General features: G+C 38.0%; 1 protein-coding gene across 1 annotated transcript; it reads left to right on the forward strand.

Moving 5' to 3' along the window:
- Positions 1-1,553: 1,553 nt before the first annotated feature.
- Positions 1,554-17,798, forward strand: LOC113227368. The gene is made up of 6 exons (XM_026460262.1): positions 1,554-1,695; positions 2,373-2,562; positions 3,355-3,497; positions 7,401-7,545; positions 9,595-9,721; positions 17,622-17,798. The coding sequence occupies exons 1-6, from the start codon at positions 1,599-1,601 to the stop codon at positions 17,796-17,798; spliced, it is 879 nt and encodes a 292-aa protein (XP_026316047.1). The 5' UTR covers positions 1,554-1,598.
- The last annotated feature ends 3,444 nt before the right edge of the window (positions 17,799-21,242 follow it).

Genomic DNA, 21,242 nt, shown 5'->3' on the forward strand with positions numbered 1-21,242 from the left:
AAGTGTATGCTGCGCCGTATCTTCGGTGCAACCACACTGATGTCGCGCAGGTATTTGCCAAAGCAGCCATGCGCTGACAGGACCTGCGCAAGGTGGGAGGAGACTTTTCCCTAGGATCGATTTGCCGTGAGTGAGATCCCTACACAACCCTTCCAAAAAAAAAAACCCGCTTTAAGGTCAATCCAGTCGCTTAGGTCAACCTTGAGATAATAAATTGTCATTTCCTTAAGCAAAAAAAAAAGTCAATGATTTGTCGCACCCTCTTTTTTTATATATATGGTGGTAAGCGACGCGCCTATCCATAACAGTTGCAGTGCCACTCAGATTTTTAAATCGCAAAGATCTTAGGGGCACTGTCACGGCGCTAGCCACCCTGAGACATAAGGTAACAAGTCCCGTGTGCCTGTAATTTCACCAGCACCCTTACTCTTCTAAACCGGAACGCAGTAATGCTCACATTACGGCTTGGCGGCAGAAATACGTAATGTGGCAGTACTTCCCTGGACGAACTCTTTCACAAGGACCTTGTTACTAAACTTCATGCTTTTGTTGTTGCATAAACTGACACAACTTTCTAGCACTCGCGGAGTTTTCGCGCCTCCATATTTAATAATCATAATTATTGTATGCAGAAACCATTGACTTACAATTATATGGACGTCGGGTCCGCGCTAAAAAGTGTCCGCACTTGTAAGGCGCTAAAATCGTATACAGAGCGCGACACTCCGCTTTAGTCTTCATTTGTTCTACTGACAGCGCGATACTGCGATGACATTACAATTTAAATTTCGAATAGGTTGACTTGGGACATTTGTTTCGTGGTTTTTGTATTAGACCCGTCGTCCATTTATTTGTAAGTCAATGGCAGAAACTTATAATTTTCTGTCAGTCAAGTCAACTCATATTTGTTGATCTGTGTGGCAAATATTTACGGCACTATTTGTTGTTGTGTAGACGGATATAGCTATATCAAGCGTATTTGTTGAAGGTATTTTTTACTGTAGGTATTATCGACCATACTTTTGTATTTCCTACATCACAACTTAACGACAATCATTTTATTGTCAACAACGTTAGAAGTGTTGTGATGCGCCAGTTTTAGAAAGGACATAATTAAACAACTCATTAAACGGGTAATTTATAATTATATATGAATTATTTTTTAACAATAGAATTTAATAACTTATTTTTATGACATTCTGTTCGCAAACGTTGATAGAACATGTTTAATCTTTTCACAGAGTAATAAAACTTTTTGATCACCTGTTTGGTTAATCATTTGACAATCTTTGTAATATTGACAGAATGTTTATCCAAACATTTTTTGTCTTTTAAACTTTTATAATTTAACAAAGTTATAAATGCTTCTCTGTTACTCGTATTAACTCAGTTGAATTTCCAATTTTATTTTGCAATTAGAATAATTTTTATTTTTTGGAAAATTGATCCAAAATTACAATAATTTGTATCGAAAAGCAGTGCACTTTCTTGCGAAAAATAACAACTGTATTATGAGAAAGTTCAAGACAATTTTTGTCTTTTGTTACAGACTATAACATGGGTGAAAGATTTTTTTAAGACCCAATGTGATTAGGAAGATGCGAAAGCTGTTTTGGTTTTTATTAATTTTGGTGTTATCTGATGATGGAACTGCAAGAAAATCGCGTAGGAATAAGAAGCATTACACATCGCCTGGTGAGTGCTGATTTGTTTGTTATACGCTATTACTTGTTGCTTTTCAAAGCGAGAGTGAATAGGCATTATATACCTATATAATGCCTATTCACTCCTGCCTATACACACCTGTGCATGCTCCATCGTCACCTCATGTCTACATATTAGGTGACTACATTACTTTCAGGGTTATTTGACTTTTGATTCATGGCCTCTACAGAATCAGTATATCTGTGACTAAATATGCGTCTGCGTCAACAAATCACGATTGCGGGAAAGCACCACATGCTTTCCCGCAATAGTGACTTGTTCGATGTTGTGCCATTCATGCCCTGATACCAGGAAATTCAACTTTTCTTTAATTTACAACTGAATGTGTGGTTATGTACTACACTACAAAATTTAAAGTAATAGTCTTGCACAATGAAGTATTTTATATGAATCCTGATTTCTTTAATGGCTCCGGTGGTCCAGCGCTTAGCATTCTGGGAGCAAGACAACGAGGTCCCAGTTTATATTTGCCCGTAAGAGTAATTTAAGATATGTTTCTAATTCTCATAGTAAGAATCCCCTAGTTTTGGACCAACAGGTAATGGATGTGGTTTCTTGGCATTTTTACTCATACCTACTTATCAGACCATTAAATTATAAATCTTTTGTATGTCCACATAATAATTTTTAAATGTATTCAATTTCAGAACCTACGGTGGCATATATTGACGAGCCCGATATTGTTTCTTTTAAAACATCTGTAGTCACAGATTATCGAAACATAAATTGCGAAGAATTTGCATTGTATGCATTGAATTGTACAATTACAGCTGCAATGACGTATAATTCAACGAAGAAATCACCACCGGAACCTTATAGGCTCCCTTATTGGTGCGCGTAAGTAGTTTTGTTGCCACTATATTGCCACTAGTACGATACTGTTATTTCACCGCTGGTCTTCCATTAGCTAATCTATGTACAGATTGAAGTTGTCCTTCGCAATAAACTGCTAAAAATGGCTCGTAAAAACAAGTATGTATTAAAATACGGGTACGAATAGAGGAAACAAAATACGTACTTGTATATTAGTTACAATCTACTCTTGCAGCGCTCTGTCAACAAAATTTAATATTAATAGAATTGCAAAAGCGATAAGTGTTATACAGGTCGTAAAAATAAATCATTTATTAAGTGAAATAAAGACACCAAAATGTACTCATGATTAAAATATAACAAAATTTTGCTTACAAGGTCAATGACCTGTAACAGCCGATATCATACCTGTTTCGTACGGTCCAGCGTTTATTCTGCAGGACGGCATAATTTAACGTATTTTTCTTGCGTTTTATCATTAAACAGTTTTTTCAAAATTTCACAAGGACTTTTTTGTGTCGTATTGGATATTAGGCACTTCAAAGTAAGAGTGAACGTTGGGCAGGTAACTTAGCGTACACAAAATATAATGCTGATTTTCAAGAAAGGTGACATACCAAAATACTCTAATAACATTGTTTTGTCGTTTTCGGTGAATAAGTCACCGAATTTTTTATTGGTCAAAATAATCAACATGACAACATTGGTGAACGATACTTCGATTTTGTTCTTCTGAACTATTTTCCTCTAATATTTTAAGTTTTTTGCGATAGGCCACTAAAAAGTCATCGATATGTATGTACCTTCTGATTTCAGGGCTATTAAACATTTGACAACGTGTGCGAGGGAATGGAATTTAGACTGCAAAGATGTAACAAATAGTCGTTTCAACGAAGAAAGTATTAGTGGACACAACTTTGTCATTAGTAGAATATGTGAGGATTCAAACTTTCTTGCTAGTAAGTTGTTTGTTAATATCGAATATTTTTTTTGTGATAGAAAATGTTTAAGACAAATGGCTAAAGTGGACGAAATTCAAGAAGGTGAGCAGGCCAGGTGCCTGAACAACTGAAAGTACTGAAGAAAACATTGGCACGTCTGGTGACTGCTTTTTTAATGATACCGTAAGTGACGGGACGGTCAAGTCTTGCATCTAGTGGTAAGCGACATGAGTGACTATAACAATTGCAGTGCCACTCAAAGCTTTAAATCACTAAGAACCGAGGGGCACTGCCACTGCGCCAGTAACCCGTACACATAAGTTGACAAGTCCCACGTGCGTCTAATTTCACATTCCTGTTTGACGGTAGAAACAGGTAAGATGGCAATATTTCCTTGAACGAACTCTTTTATTAGGAGCTACAAAAGCTTTCTCGGAAACCAGTCCGCACAATGGCAAAAACTTAATCAAAATTTCTTTTGTAATATTCATTTTATTGAATGTCATGACGTTACCCTGCCATGATATTCATTTATTTTTTTGTGAAATTACTTCACTAGTTTGTTATCTAAAATATATCAAAAGATCTGTAACAAACACAGAGAAATTTATAAGGTCTGCTGACTCGATTTCTAGCTTAGTTGGCAGAGCGGTGGCTCTAATTTGATATACACGCACGCACGCCTGCACGCACTCACACGTACGTAAATAGGGCGCATTATAAGTTTCTGGAACTGGCCACTTACATAAACAATATTTAAAAAGTAATTACAACATTTGAAAATGGAGCTCTTGGGCTGTAGAATACAGTTTGTTTCTTCTGGTTGTCACTTGTTTTTACAATGTGGTGTCATTTTAGAAATTAGTTGTTTACATCACCATGTATTTAACTCGTCAAAATTTTCGCAGTATGATTTTCTACGACTTTAAGTGTAATGTAACAGCTCAGCGGAGCTTTGCTTGGCTTCAAACTGCTTTTGGCAATAAAGCACCATGCAAGACGACTATTTATAGCTAGTTTGCAGAATTCAAACGCGGTCGTGTGAATCTCTATGACGAATTTCGTGATGGTCACCCGTCCACTGCTGTGAACAACAAAAACATCAATGCTGTGCGCCGTATGATCAAAACAGACAGGCATGTGACATACCATGAGATTTTGAACATCTTTAGGCATAGGCACGAGTCAGATACGATCAATACTACACAAACATTTGGGTGTGAAAAAGCTGTGCTCTCGGTGGATCCCACACAATTTGACTGAGGCTCAAAAAACGGATCGCGTCACTAGGTGCAATGCCATGCTTACCAGATTTAACGAAGGGGACTCAAATTTGGTGTGGGACATAGTAACAGGTGATGAAACATGGATTTATAGTTATAATCCCAAAACAAAGCAGCAATCGAGCTTATGGGTCTTTTGAGACGAGCCGAAACCAACCAAAGTGGCGCGCGTATAAAGTGCCTCTAAGCAGATGATTGATTCTTTTTTGATAAAACTGGACACGTGGCTACTGTTGCTTTAGAGAATCATTGTACCGTGAATAGTGATTATACATGACCATTTGTTTGCCGGAAGTTATTGATAAACTCCGTAAAAATAACCGTAAACGCCGTATCATCTTGTACCACGGTAATGCCAGTTCTCACACGGCCAGACAGACAAATGAATTTTTGAAGATGAACAACGTTGACCTTATGAGCCATCCCGCGTACAGTCCCGACCTGGCACTTTGTGACTTTTATTTATTTCCAAAAATTATGAACCACTTACGCGCTCAACGATTTTCATCACCTGAAGAGGCTGTCGAAGAGTATTAAAAATATGTTTCAGAGATTGTCACGGAGAAGTGGCACAAATGTTTTCAAAATTGGTTCATTCGTACGAAAAAGTGCATTAACGCTAACGGAGAATATTTTGAGAAACAATAAATTCATTTCTGACCATTTATGTATTTTTTCTTATTCATTCCGGAAACTTATAGTGCGCCTCACGTACACACACAAATTACACCCAAACTCACGAGAGAAATAAATGCAGGCCATACAAATATTTCCGGCCCGAGAATCGAACCCAGGACTTCTGCGTTCGGCCACGGAGGCAGGTTAGAGTCCTGTCAGATCGAATGAATTTTTCTTTGTATTAAGAATTATAAAATGTTTAGTAATTTTACCTTTCACAGGGCTGGTAGCTGTAAAGGTGCCTAACTGGGTGGCGAAATACTTTCAAGATTTCTCATAGATGGTGGCTAAAAAGTCATTAAAAGCTAAATACAAAGATTCGACAACAAGCATATGGAAAAATTCGTGAGGTCCGCTGGTTCGTTCCGTGGCTTAGTTTGCAAAGCGTCTGGATCAAAGGAATTTTTTCTAAGTGTTCGATCTTTGTATTAATAATTATAACCACACAAAATAGGCGCCCTGACGTCGAATTGCGGATACCAGCCCGTTACACCAAGTACCAATTATAACAAACTAGTGGAGTAATTTCACAAAAAATAATTGAATGTCAGGATGTCTAACCAGTGATATTCTATTATTGTATTACAGTGAATACCGACATCACTAGCCAGGGCTGGCAGCTATAAAGGTGATTATCACTAGTAACAGGTTTCTTACCACGGTATAACTTCTTTTTATTTTCCCGATATTTCGGAACGGTTGCACGCTCCATGGTCACGGGTTGACTGGACGGCGGCAGATGACAGCTTTATGGGCAGACATATCTGTCTACCCTCTTGCGCTGTCGACGACTACCTTCATCGCGATTTGTTGTGGCGTTACCATTGTCACTCACTTTTTTCACACAAACCACACTTACTGTATCCACACGCGAAACTGAACTCGAGGTGTTTTTGTTTTTATTACTGCACGCACTAAGGACCGGATTCCATGCACTGGACAGTTTAAAACCATCATCACGGTTCACACACAAAAGTGAGTGACAATGGTAACGCCACAACAAATCGCGATGAAGGTAGTCGTCGACAGCGCAAGAGGGTAGACAGATATGTCTGCCCATAAAGCTGTCATCTGCCGCCGTCCAGTCAACCCGTGACCATGGAGCGTGCAACCGTTCCGAAATATCGGGAAAATAAAAAGAAGTTATACCGTGGTAAGAAACCTGTTACTAGTGATAATCATTTAGTGAATAACCACGAAAGTCTTAAAATCTATATAGCTATAAAGGTGCCTAACTGGTTGAACCTCTGCGGTTACTATAAAAGAACAAAAATTCTGAACCATCTGTTTGTGTAGTGTGACTACACTACAGCCATAAGAGTATGATTTGGAATTGAGGATATAGGTTTAAGAGAATTGAATGAATATAAGGTGGAAATTCATAACACGTCACATCACTAAATAGACTTAAGAGTCTGGGGAACGAAACTAGTTTTTGTCAGTGGCGGTTTAAAAATGGGTACATAAATATTGTACTGCGGGACCCTTTACATAAAATAGCTAAAAAGATTTAAACTTCTGTAATATATGTATATTGCATTATGTCCAATAAATACCCCTGAGTACGGTTTTTTTTATACAAATGTAAGGGCGCATTTGACCTCCATCCTACCTGATGGAAAGTGACGATGAGGTGGACAGTGGAGCATGCACACCTAAATAATTTGCCTATTCACTCTCGCCATGTTTTCTTGGCGAGAGTGGGCCTTTGGTTCAAGTTATAAAGTTCAGGGAACAAACCTGCAGGCAGGGAATTTCACTCCATAGCCGTTCGCCATATAAATGTGGAAGCGTAATACTTCGTGCGAATCGTGTTCAAAACAAAAATCGCTTACTATGTGTCACACAAATTAGCCAAGCAAAAGAACAGGAACTCACCGTCAGTTCATCCACGTCTGTCAGACATCTGACAGAAAAGCTCACATCACGTTATTGTATATTTATTAATATTTTGCTTCAGAATACGACGAGTTACCGTATTGTATTGACAGTGTGTCTGAGCGATGGGAGAAATGTTATTTAGATTTCGGTACGACGGCGGACAATCTTAAGAAAAATTCTACAAAGGAATGGTCACATTTTGAGTCACATTTTTATTTATGTTGGTAAGTGTATCTGTCTTTTTTTTTCTTTTCTTATCGATGGTTCTTTTTTTAAAGCTAGCGGAGCCGCCATACGTTGGAACGTCAGTGAAAGAAGGAAGAATAGTTATGTTTTAGCAGTTTTTTCCAGCGGGCACAACAACTCATGAACACTAAAAAATATAGTAGTAGTAGAGCTATCCTTACCTATTTCGGCCGCCAAGCATTAATGTGAGCATTACTAAATTCCGGTTTTGAAGGGTCAGGGTGCTGGTGAAATTACAGGTACATGGGACTTGTCAACTTATGTCTTTGGGATTTAATTTGATGCCCTGGGTGGCACTGCAACTGTTATGGACAGTTGTGTATCTTACCATCAAGCGCACGTCTTATTCGTCCCGTCACTTGACCTTGTAAAGAAAAACCCATTACAAATTTAAATTTTGCGTAAGTGCTTTCATATTCCGGTGCACCTACCTACATTTTAGCTTTGCTACCGAGTTCTCCCATTATTAGCTCGTGATATCGAATACGATCGTGCAGTTATATCATAGTATGCTTGTACAAAGAACTATACATGTACAATAAGCTGTTTCCATGCAGTCATGTCAATTATGTGCGATGTTTGATGTCAAATACGTCATCGGACACCGACGGCACTCCAGTTATCCTAGAGGTCGATAGTTGTGATATGTATATGTGATATGTGATATGTATACTGGCTCATTTAGCGGAATAAAAAAAGAACCATCTATTCTGCCGTCCTTATCTTAAACAACGTAATCGACATTCTTATCGAAATTAAGTTTTAACATATCTGGAATAAGCGAATCGAAATTACAACATCCTTTAAGCGATTTTTTTTATATCTTGTTTAGTTTCAGTTATACTGTTTAGCAAAATCAATAAAAAAAAAATTCTTTAAGTGCCAATAGCTCGAAAGTTATGCGAATGCGTTGCTTATGACAAGGAGGGCAGTATTGAGATCTACATGAAACTAATTTTCTATGGGCACTTATTTGTCGTTCTGTCGGTTCAAAAGTCAAAAATAAAAAAATCTTTATTTCATAGGTACACGGTAAAAACAGATTACTTAGAAAAAGACAAAATTCTTTTTATGACGACAAATTTATTAAATCCAACAAAACGATCCTCTCCCTATAGACGCTAGAGAATAATTACTTGATAATAGAAAAAAAAACGTCTCCAAAGTGTATTTTAGTTATAAGACAGAAATATTTAATCCAAGAGCAAATTAATTTACTTCAAGTCACAAAGCCACTCTAGATTCAACAAAATATTTATTAGTTATTGGAAAGGTCCGATTTTAACTTGAAAAAAAAAGAATGAAAACTTGAGAGGCACTTAATTATTTGACTGAAGATTTATGTTTTCTAATATCAAAAAGGGTAAATTTACAGGGTCATGGATCCAACAGTATGTCTCACTGGCGCGAAAGCACACAGTTCAGTGCCAAACCTTAGGGTAGCAGAAATAGGACCGAATCTTCTCAAATGCTTCAGTACCATTCAGTGCCGTATAACACTATATAACACCCTAACAAACTAGAGATACTACATATTGCTTCTTTGGATAAATGACTGTTTATGATTTTTATGATTACAAGCACAAGTAAAAGTAATCATTACCGCGTGCGCCTTCGGCGACATGTCACGACGACATTGACTATGAAAACGCAACGAAATGTTGCTTTAAAAATATACTATATTTAGAATATTAATCTGAATAGCAAACAAAAAGTTCGTTCGTTCGTTTGTTCGTTATAAATATAATTTGCAGTTCCCTACAGGGTCCATAATGCGATGTCACCTTAGCTTTAAGCCATTGTCATTCTTGTAACATTATGGTAAATGCAATGAAGAATTGAATTGACGTAGCTCGACGTCGTTCCGTGTGTATTAGGAAGGTATAAATGCACAGTGTTACATTTTTGTAGCCTTACATAATATAGTATATATCAATCAAAACAATATTTGTTGGTCATACATAAGTATGGCTACAAAATAAAAAGACGACGGAACTTATTAATTGAAATACATGTATATGTTTCAGTGCAAAAGCAAAGTTCCGTCGCTGTACATTCGACGCCTTATTCAGTGGTGCGACAAATTGCACCAAGGATCAGGCTTTCACGTTGCAGCGGTTTTCGGTTATCATTTCTGAAGGAGATGTCTTTCAGGTACAACTACATTATGTGTTATTATTTTTTTGTTGCTGCGGCGATTAAAACATCGCACACTATTAGAGTGAACGTAGCTTTGGGCGAAGGATTAATAACGCGGTGTTCGCCACTAATCGGGAACGTTCGTGAGATGTTTTTATTATTTATCATACGAAAAAAATCAACTCTGTATTCCTAAATGCTGATTAAAAATGCTGGAAATAAAAAGTACAAATTTTCGGCTAAATTATTATTTAATCACGGGAACAATTTTAGGAATACAGAGCTGATTTCCGAGGTAACTTCTTTAGGATTCCGGATCTCTGCATCACACACAAAACCACTCGAGTCAAAAGTCCAGGCCAAAAAAGATTTTCCCGTACCTAAGACTGTCAAACAACTTAGGCGATTCCTAGGAATGGTTAACTTTTATAGGCGCTTTCTACCCCAATCTGCTCCGATCCAGGCTCCTTTAAATGCATTGCTTACTGGTTGTGTTAGATCATCCCACCCGGTTGACCTGGCAATGGGTGCAGTTTTGCAGCAATTTAAAAGTAATGTATGGCAGCCCTTAGCATTTTTCTCGCGGAAATTGAGCCCCTCTCAAGTAAAGTATTCACCTTACGATCGCGAGCTTTTAGCCATTTACGAAAGCATTAAATACTTTCGCCATATGCTAGAGGCACGGCATTTCATCGTGTTTACTGACCACAAGCCGCTAAGTTTTGCTTTCAGTGAAAGAAAAGTTAACTGTTCGCTTCGGCAATACCGACACCTCGATTACATCTCGCAGTTCACTACCGACATTAGACATATTTCTGGAAAGGATAATCATCGCCGATCCACTGTCGCGTATTGAACAACTGCAGATGCTAATCGATTTAGACGTGCTAGCTTCATCTCAATCATTAGATCCAGAGCTGACTCAACTTCTGGAAGGTAAATCTTCACTCTGCCTCAAAAAGCTAAAGATCCCAAACACTGAAATAGAACTTTATTGTGACGTCAGCACAGCCTCACCTAAGCTAAATTTTGTTACTAAGCCTCTAAGGAAACAACTCTTTGAGAGCCTCCACAGTTTTAGCCATCCAGGCGCCAACGCCACCGCTAAATTGGTCGCCGAGCGATTTGTTCGGCCTAATGTTCGTAAAGACTGTCTGCAATGGTCCCGACAATGTTTGACAAATGTGCCAAATGGCGCCAAAGTCTGTGGACTTTGGCGCCATTTGACACATTTGATCTACCTCGTGCTCGATTCTCCTTTATTCACGTAGACATTATTGGCCCTCTTCATGTCTCACAAGGCTACCGCTACTGCCTTACTGCTGTGGATCGTTTCACAAGCTGGCTTGAAGTAACACCTATAGCGGATATGACAGCTGAAACAGTTGGGAAGGCATTAATATCGTGAATATCTAGATTTGGATGTACAACAGATATAGTCACTGATCGCGGACGACAGTTTGAATCTTCACTTCTCTAATATCTGAGAAAAATGACCGGATTCAAAAATCGCAAAACCACCGCTTATCACCCAGCTTGTAACGGGTTAGTGGAACGATTCCATCGACAGTTGAAAGCCGCCATAATATGCCATGCGGATAGTAATTGGGTGGATACATTGCTCCTGGTGCTTTTGGGCAGTAGAAGTTCATTTAAAGATAACCTCCAAACATCGATTGATAAGCTGGTGCACGGGGAGCCGTACAGCACGTTTATCTGGAGAGTTTTTCCTACCCACGACCACCCACTCCACCAATATATCGGACTTTACCAGTCGTCAGCGTCAATTTGCATCAAAGCTGCGTCCTGTACCTGCAGCGCGTCGCAATAAGGGCAAAATCTTTATTCCCAAAGACTTAACCTCATCTAGTCATGTATTTTTAAGGGACGACTCATTACGTGGATCTTTGCAGCCTCCTTACTCTGGCCCTCACGAAGTGCTTGACCGCAGCGACAAAACATTAAAAATTTTAATTGAGGGAAAAAGCGTTACGGTATCCATAGACCGCCTCAAACCAGCCTATGCACTGATTGACCTATCCCCCATGTATTCTATGCCTACTCCTATTCTTCCTCCCAAACCCTCTCCTGATCCTGTTCCTATAGGACCCAATGTCCCAGCTTAGGATGACGTGAGAAGGACACGCTCAGGCCGCAGAGTTCGGTTTCCGAACTATTATCGCCCGTAGTGACGGTCTCTGGGAGGGAGTGATGTAGCCTACTTAATACTTACTTACTTCTTACCTATATTTATATATATGTATATATAATTGGGGCCAATTTAAGAAACGAACATTTCTAAGTTTTGGTCTGAGTATTCTGGATTATGGTTGTTTTGGTATTCATTATACAGGAAATTCGGCAGTAGTTTGGCATTTTTTTCCCCTAAATACTTCTCTTTGGCATAGCTTTCAAGAAAATGGAATCTAACAGATATGGTTGAGATACAACAACGCCATAATAAGTATCTCATTTCCACTACATCGGGAAGTATGCCTTACATTTTTACAACTGTGAGATCTTGTAGTCGTAATCTATTACGCCTCCGTATATAATTACCTCCATACGAAGGCATGCGGACGCTTCGGACTTCGCCCTCTGTGGACCTCGGCCTGCGGCCTCGGCACTTAGGACTTTGTTTTGAAAAAAATTAAATAGCTCTTTAATGGCGGCCATATTTAAAAATTACAAAAATATATTATGACCACTAATTATTATCAAATAATCTTAGAAATCTTTTCGTGCTAATTTCCAGTGCGAGCAAAGCAAGTTACATAAATAAATTACGACTATATCGAAAAACAGCGGAAACAAAATTTTTACCCCAAATTATGATGCCATGTCATTTTCAGTCGAATTAGAAGAAATTTGTATCTATCGCCAAAAAAGTTTGTATGGTAGCCATATTGAAAAATGGTGAAAAATAAATTTGAACCGCTAATTATTCTTAAACACTCATAAAGACCCCGACATGTCCATTTTCAATCGAATTAGTGCAAGTTTTTATCTGCCGCTAAAAGAATTTGTATGGCAATCATATTTAAAAATGGCGAAAAACCAATTTTGATCACAAATTATTATCAAGCACTCCTAGAAACCCCCATATGCCAATTTTCAAAGGTATCTGAGCAATTTTTTTTCTGCCGCCGACGAATGCTTCTATGACGGCCATATTTGAAAGTAGCGAAAAACAAATTTTGAGCACAAATTATTATTATTTCTAGTGGCCTTCACATGCCAATTTTCAGTCGAATCAGAGCAAATCTCTTACGGCATCTATTTTCAACGAAAAAAATCCTTATAAGGCAGCCATATTAAAAAATTGCGAATATAAATTTTTGACCCCAAATTATGATCAAAAACTCCTAAAGATCTTTGCATGCCAATTTTCAGCCGGATCGAAGCAAGTTTTTCTTAGGCCGCCCGCGCCATTTTGAAATCGCCATCTTGAATTTTTTTAACCCAGGCAGTTGACCAGTGTTACCCTTTATGACATTCCTTCGAGCACCTCCTGCCTATCTCTAATAGTTTCCGTGTAGGCTTTGAAATTTGAATGGCGGCCATCTTGTTTATTTGAATTTCGAACATTTTTTACTTCCCGCGGAAATTGACCAGGTTGTATCTCATAAAACATACATGTATTATAGTTTTTGCAGGCCGTTGATCACTCTTTCATATTTTCCATATTCAGGTCCTCTCATATTTGATTCTTTACTTTGGAGCATATCCGCGTACAACGGTATAAATATTTTTTTCCACCATATCGGGAAGTATGCTTTCTATTTCTATCAGTGAGTAAGAACTTGTAGCCTTATATATATAATATACAACACCTATTTACATTTCTACATATTTACTGAACATACGTAAACTGTTCACTTTACATCTACACAACTATAAATTTTGGTTATATACAAATAAAATAATCTTACCATAAAAAAATTATTTTTTATCGTGTCGTACAATGGAAGCGCGCAAAGCGACGAACGAGGCAGGCCAGTTTCTATTGTTGAGAACACGTAGTGTTCGCGTGCACTTCCGAAAGCCCTTGGGCTTCACCGTTGCACCTCGCACCTAAGAAGAATAACGGCTGGCGACCTTGTGGCAACTATCGCATGCCTAATGCTCGGACTTTCCCAGACCGTTATCCTATTAGGTATATCCACGATTTTTTGTGTATCTTTGCTGTAAACCTGTGTGAACTTCCTATCTTTGTGTTGTAAGAAATAAACTAAGTGAATAATATTTGGTCTCCGTTATTTCGTGCTTTTACTCCACTTCAAGATAGTTATCACCCGATTGCGGCCGAACTCCTTACAATTTTTTATTTCATTCTCTATCAATAAAAGAATAATCCATCTGCAGGTACTTGCGGTTTTATAAGGAAAAAGGTGGCAAATTTTTAGATTTGTTATTTATTTTTTAACACAATATACTAGTTTCTACTTAACTTTCGTGTTATTGTTATAACACCCTCTAAATTACATTAAAATTAATTTTTCTTTAGTCGAAGCTCATTGTATTTTGTTAAAAAAGTACATAAAAAAGTTGGCAATTTTGCCGCACCTTTACTTACAAAGCCGCAAGTACATGCAGACGGATTAATTTTTTTCTACGTAGGAAATTATTGGAACTATACTGTAAGTAACCCACGCACAATACATTTTCGTATATTTTGAGATAAAAAATAAAATGTATATTTTGCCATACAAAAAAATTATTATCATTTTTTATCTCCGAAACTATCAACTTTTCAAGAAATTACACAAGAATAAAAGTTGTTAGGAATGTTATTATTTATCACATAAAAAAAAATAGCTCGAAACTCCACAAGTTCTTTCAAGAAATATCAATTTGGGCCCACTATGCGGCGGCCGAAGTCTCAACTTTGGCGCATCTCACGAACGTTCCCGATTAGTGGCGGAAACCGCGTTATTAATCGTTTGCCCAAAGCCAGTGCGATCTTCGTTCGTTCTAATAGTGTGCGATCTTTTAGTCGCCACATTGCAATTATTATTATTATACATATTGTTATAATAAGCACTGGCAGCCAAATGGTTTAACCTACCTCATCTCAAGCAGAGATAGTGGGTTCGAATTCGGGCTCACGTTCCTCGAGGTTTCGTAATTTATGTACGAAATTTAATTTGAAATTCGCCATGAACTTTTCGATGAGGGAGAACAATGTGATGAAATCTGCACGTCGTAGAAAGTTCACAACCCTCGGAAAACGTGTTAAGTTCGGAATCTGACCTAAACCCTCGCCTGACAGGAGACTAGAGCCCAGCAATGACAATGATTGTGATATTACTTCAAAATTGAAATGTTCCGAGTTATGACTTTTTTCTGTAATGATTCAGTTAATATTATTGTTACGGACGGCCGTACGCGCCTGGCCGGTCAGAGCTAGAGTCCAGAACAGAATGATTAATTCAAGAGCTCTGATTGGCCGAGCGGCGTAGCGACCCATTGATAGGTCCGGTACGATGTGGGAGACATCGTGCCGGTATAAATATGGGCGGATTTTGGTTTGTTATTCAATCACTTTTCATCACTCTTGGAATCACTTGTCTTGTTTTGTAAGTCAGATCGACATTTTTATTTGAATATACAGTCCACTTTAAATTAAGGAGTTTTATTATCGAAGAAAGAATAAAGCAGAGGATCGAAGAGCGTCGGTCCTGTACAATTATATATAGTTATATTTTTACATAATCCTCATCATCATCATCATCATATCAGCCGGAAGACGTCCACTTCTGAACATAGGCCTCCCCCAAAGATTTCCAGACTGGCCGTCCGCACGCGACGTGCCATCGGTTACCCGCCACCCCTACCAGGTCATCCGTCCACCTAGCAGGGGGCCGTCCCACTGCACGCCTTCCGGTTCGTGGTCTCCATTCGAAAAATCTTTCTGCTACAGCTATGTGCCCTGCCCATTGCCACTTCAACTTGCTAATCCTTTGAGGTATGTCGATGACTTTCATCTTCTACGGATCTCCTCATTTCTGATTCGATCACGTAGAGAAATGCCGAGCATTGCACGCTCCATAGCTCGGTGAGCCCCTTTTTTCTGAGGCCCATAGTAAGTGACCACGTCTCAGAGCCGGCAATACGCACTGCTCGAAGACTTTTGTCTTCAAGGGCTGCGGTATTGCAGTATATATATTTTTACTAACATAAATTATTAAAGAATTGTCGCTTATGTTAGTACAGTTGAAAATAAAATAAGTAAATCGCTAATATTATATAGCATTAGCAAGCCGGATGATCATGCTCGAGCCTGCAGATGAAATTGTCTGACGTCTGTTTCGAGAACAAATTCACAGCTTGAAGATAATTTATGGTTTGTCTTCGGCGAAAGCTGCTAAAACAGAAACATCACGCGCAGAATTCGCCTCTGTTTGACTCGAACTTTAGCTGTCTCGGAATATATCTCCAAATGCACGCACTTTTAATATATTCTATACTAACTGGTGCCCGTAATTTCGTCTACGTAGAGTAAGTACTTCGGAGTAGCCTACTCTTCTGCTATAGAAATTGTTTTGTTTATTTGTACAAAAGGCATAAATATAAATTTTCAGATTCCTTACTTGAGAAACAATTTTTTCTCGATACAGAATTTCATCACCTATTTCACCCCCTTTGAGACTTTTTTTTTTGCCAAAAAGTAGCCCATGTCCTTCTTTTAGATCCCATCTACTAGGATTTCTTGACCTTTTTCTAGTAATGGACTCCTCTCAAAATTTCAAAGAGCCCACGGACCCTTTCCGAAAAGATGAAGAAGAAGAACGGCTCGCGGGATGCATTGACGCGAGTTTCGCTCGTGAAATTCAAAAAGTTACGCGCACAGTACCTATTTAACCACACCATATTGTATACCCATTTTTATAGTTTTTGTTAGATAGGCTCGCCATGGACCCCCAGCGTACATAACACGAACCCCTTAGGGGTCCACACTTAGAAACGCGTAATCAGCTTAAGCCGTTCAGGAGAAAATAGCGAAATGCCTTTCTCGACGACAGACTATACTATATGGCTCATAGAAAATATGCAAAATGTATTTTAGCCTCTTATTATCACAAAAAGTATAGTACAATAATGCTTTTAGGACATTGTTGGGTCTGCTTCGATACTGCAGTGCTTCGGAGATGTCTGCATTGGCACGCGTTGATTGTTTTTACGCAACAATGCATAAACGGCGTGCTTCACTAGTAGCTTCACGAGAGGCAGCAGCTATAGTATCCTAAAAATGGTCTCCAACAAACTCACTGTTCATGAATCACCACTGTGCGATTTCTAATGGCATCGCAAAGCGTTGATTCTTCCTTCAACTATTTTAAAATTTTATAAATATAATTTGCATTCCTCTTATTGCTTTATCTTTCTAGTATAATAGGACAAAAAAAAACCTTTGTCCATAAACGCACGTGTTATTTAGTGTGAACAACTAGTTTAAATACTTTTATTACTGGTACGTAACTTTAAACTTGATAATAATCATTAGGCGGAACTAACTTTCCTGAATTAGCAAGAAAAATATAGGTATTCAGTATTTTTGGAAAGCACTCAAGTTGACAAAAGAAGACCGATGTGTAAAGTTCAAAACTAGAATTCAGAAAAAGCATTGAGTGCACCTGCACTCACGACACGTACGATGCGCGATGGACCAAGACCATTAAGTCCATGTACGTTTGAAGTAAAAGAAGTGTTAATGGTTTTATTACCCTATTGTAATAGAAAGGATAAGCCGTTTCAAGCGACAACGCTCATTGGTGCAAATAATATTTCTTCAACTGTACCAAACAAATTATGGATATGAGTTATCTGAAATAAATAAATAAATAAAAAACGTTTTATGGTCATGTTTATGACAGGCTCAAGTCAATACCTTAATCAAGCAATTTTATTCCAGGATTGCGACTTCAATATGGTATACCACTCTTGTCCAGGCGGCGATCCTCGTCCGTTAAGCCTCAGAGCTGGTGTTGTCACTTTATCTAATTTTAGTAAAGTCGCAAGTAATGACGCAGTGTTTTTGACTTCCTCTTTACCCTGCCTTTTTTACTTTGTGTATTTACCACTTTTGTAACTTATCATTTATTTCCATCTTGTTATATACAATAATAATATGATTTTCTTGCTGTTGTAATTTTTTTTAAATTATAGTGCAGAGTATTATCAGATAATTCAAAGTCAAAGTGAACAGCTATAAAGAGGTAGGAGCAGGATATGGATCGTGGGTAATGGAAGAAGTTACACTTTCAAGAATAACTTTCGCGCAGTTGGGCACGAAAGTGATATAATTTATGTCACCTAGACCTTATGGGGTTTCCGTTTAAACGACTGTGATATATCGACAGACAGACGAATGGCCATGACGAAATATTGATTTGATTGAATATCGCGATGTTTTTACAACCATGATATTTGGTTGCGCCATCTTTGAATCGCACTAGCAATGGTTTGATTGGATCAACATTTACTTACTCCATCTCTTTCCCGCACTTACCTTACTCGTACACAAGAGCGAGACGACATCACCAACTAGTGACACCTAGCGAACGAGGAAGTAAACACTCGCTTTCGCCCAGTTAAAATCGCACCGACGAATCCAAGTGGCCGTACGCGCAACCGCCTCCGTTTTCCGTTACTGAAAATATACTGAACGTACGTTTTGGTGAACTTGTAAAATCAAGAATTTCTCCCTGGGCAATTCAATCGACCACGCGGTTGGTCCAAGAGGTATTGTGCTCCCAGCTTACCTACTTTTATTTGTTCCAATCAATCATTCATATTTATTCATATATAGTCCACAAATCGAAGGAAGGCATCCTTTACGTTCCCCGCATGGTTGGCCTATTTGGGCTATACGTAACCGAATCGCACCACCATATATTTTTTATAAGCGAAGGGAAAATACTCCACTAATTTGTTATTGTTATTGATGCAAATATCGATCAACACTAAGAAAAATCCTTCGATACAAGTGAACTGGAACCAGTGTCTATTGCCTACCGTGCTACTTAGCACGTCTGTTGCCTGACCATGGCTATAGCTCGTACCAATTAAATGACCGACAGATCGAGTATGTTGCTTCTATTTTATTTTTTACATTTTATGACAATTCACGATCTAATTAATAATAAGAAACATTATGTACAATGATCTTATACACGTCCTACATATAAAATAAAAAAGTCATATTCATGAAACAATTTTTTTTGAGATGGACAACCAAAAATTGTTGCAAGTTGCAAAAAAATCACAAAAAAAAAACATTCAATCAACGACACCCACGACACAGTCACGACAGATAGTCATGATATGGGAACAGGCTAGACAGTCGTCCAATGATAAATAAAACGTTACGACATAATAGGAACGCGCCCTAAGGGAAATCCGTTACCAGTATGTGTTAGCGGGCAAAAGATCACTTCGATACAATCCCCCATACGCTGACCCTTAAGGTACGCATTCACTTATCGATATACACGCTTCCCACGTAATGGCTATCAGTTTGCTACCATAGAACTGCTGTCACTAGTACGTAGGGCATGTTACGAGTGTCTATATTGGAGCAAAGAAAAATGTGCTATAATGGCACAAATGTAAAGTGCGAACGTGGTCGGAAATATGAGACAGAGGTCGACTTTGATGTAAATATGGATAAAGAGATTGAGAATATTTCGAATAATCTCAGTACAGAGTACTAAAAAAAACCGACCTCAAAGGTACGTGGAATTACATCTATTTGCCAAGTTTAATTGAAATCGGTTACCGGAAAGTGTGCAAACCCGGATTTTTCCCCTAGTTCGCCACTATATGGAACTTGACACAGGAGATAATAAAAATGGGTTCTGACTACTCAAAGTATATTGAGAGAAAAACGCCTTGAATTGGAGAATAGCAAAATCAACCATTAAAATAATTGCTCCTTATCATTGACTTACAATTATATGGACGTCGGGTCCGCGCTAAAAAGTGTCCGCACTTGTAAGGCGCTACAATCGTATACAGAGCGCGACACTCCGCTTTAGTCTTCATTTGTTCTACTGACAGCGCGATACTGCGATGACATTACAATTTAAATTTCGAATAGGTTGACTTGGGAAATTTTTTTCGTGGTTTTTGTATTAGACCCGTCGTCCATTTATTTGGAAGTCAATGCTCCTTATAATAAAGTTTAGGCACTATTTATAAAAATGAATCTTCATGCGTAAACAGCCACCTTTAGAAGTCGATGATTTTCTTCAAAATTAAATGGGACCACTATGGAGGTACCCCCTTTCCAACAAAAAAAAATTATCAAAATGGATTCACAAACACCGGAGTTATCGCGTAACATACATACAAAAAAAACATACAGACGAATTGAGAACCTCTTCTTTTTGAAGTCGGTTAAAAAATGTCAAGCAAAAATTAATACGAATAATCAGTAAATAGTGTAAAAAGTCACATCTGCAAAATGTCAACTTTGAGGAGAGAGTTTTAAAGATTCTACGAACGAAATTAGTCGATAACATTTTTATGCATAAGAGTGGTTACACACGGCGACTCTTAGCAGCAATGCAAACGAGCGTTCGTGAAACACGCGATGGCATCGCTACATTTGCTATTTATAGGCGATTGCATCGATGCAAACGCGCGGCTACATCGATACAAACGATTGCGTCGATGCAATCGCCTATAAATCCCAAGTGTAGTGATGCGTATATATAGTGAATTGCGTATTTGTATGGATGCAGTTGTAAAATGTAAAAAAAATCGATGCTGACAGATACAAAATTTAACATAAGTATATAAAATTTATTTTATAACTTCGTATCACTTTTATGACTTTTATGTGATAAAAGTATTTTTGAAGAACGATCGATCTAGCTTTCTTATACCAAGGGTACAATACAATATCTTCGCTTTACAAACAACACCGCTGAAATAATCTTAAAGGACAGTGTAAAAACTGCTTCTGTAATTGTATACAAGATTTTTAAGCTATTGTTAGTAACAAATGATCTCACTGCTATTAATTGTGGAGTGAAGAAAACACCATTTGAAAATTTAAAAAGATAGGTACTGTATGAAATCAATATATTATATTCTCGTTTATAAATGGATAATTCAGTATTGTGTTTAAATAAAAATATTCACATTATTCGCAACACGATTCATTCGGTACCGTTTTTTCAAATTGTGTTTTCTCAATTTGACAATTTTGTATTACGACACCCTATTGTAATAGAAGTGCGACGTGTCGATTATTTAATTTGTATTAATATTTACGTTGTATTTAAATTTTTCTCAAGCCTTATTCCATTAACGTTGATACGTCCAAAATTCAAAATACCTATTTTACAACTACAGTGGCGTTGTTTGCAAAGCGACGATAATGTATATCAGGAATGTGGCAAACTGAAGCTTAGCCTCTGGTTCTATATGTGATTCTATGATATGCATTCTCGTAGCATACCCCAGTAGCAGAAGAGCCCCTTGTGAAAAGGTTCGTCCAGGGAAGTACCGCCACCTTACCTATTTC

This window comes from Hyposmocoma kahamanoa, unplaced genomic scaffold (assembly GCF_003589595.1).
Source record: "Hyposmocoma kahamanoa isolate Upper Pololo Valley unplaced genomic scaffold, ASM358959v1 210, whole genome shotgun sequence".
In the NCBI taxonomy this organism is placed as follows: domain Eukaryota; kingdom Metazoa; phylum Arthropoda; class Insecta; order Lepidoptera; family Cosmopterigidae; genus Hyposmocoma; species Hyposmocoma kahamanoa.

Excerpts from the sequence above, each read along its gene's own strand:
- LOC113227368 (XM_026460262.1), top strand. The coding sequence starts at position 1,599 with ATGCGAAAGCTGTTTTGGTTTTTATTAATTTTGGTGTTATCTGATGAT. Across the intron at positions 3,498-7,400 it reads GGATTCAAACTTTCTTGCTA|AATACGACGAGTTACCGTAT; the intron begins GTAAGTTGTTTG and ends ATTTTGCTTCAG. Across the intron at positions 9,722-17,621 it reads CTGAAGGAGATGTCTTTCAG|GATTGCGACTTCAATATGGT; the intron begins GTACAACTACAT and ends ATTTTATTCCAG.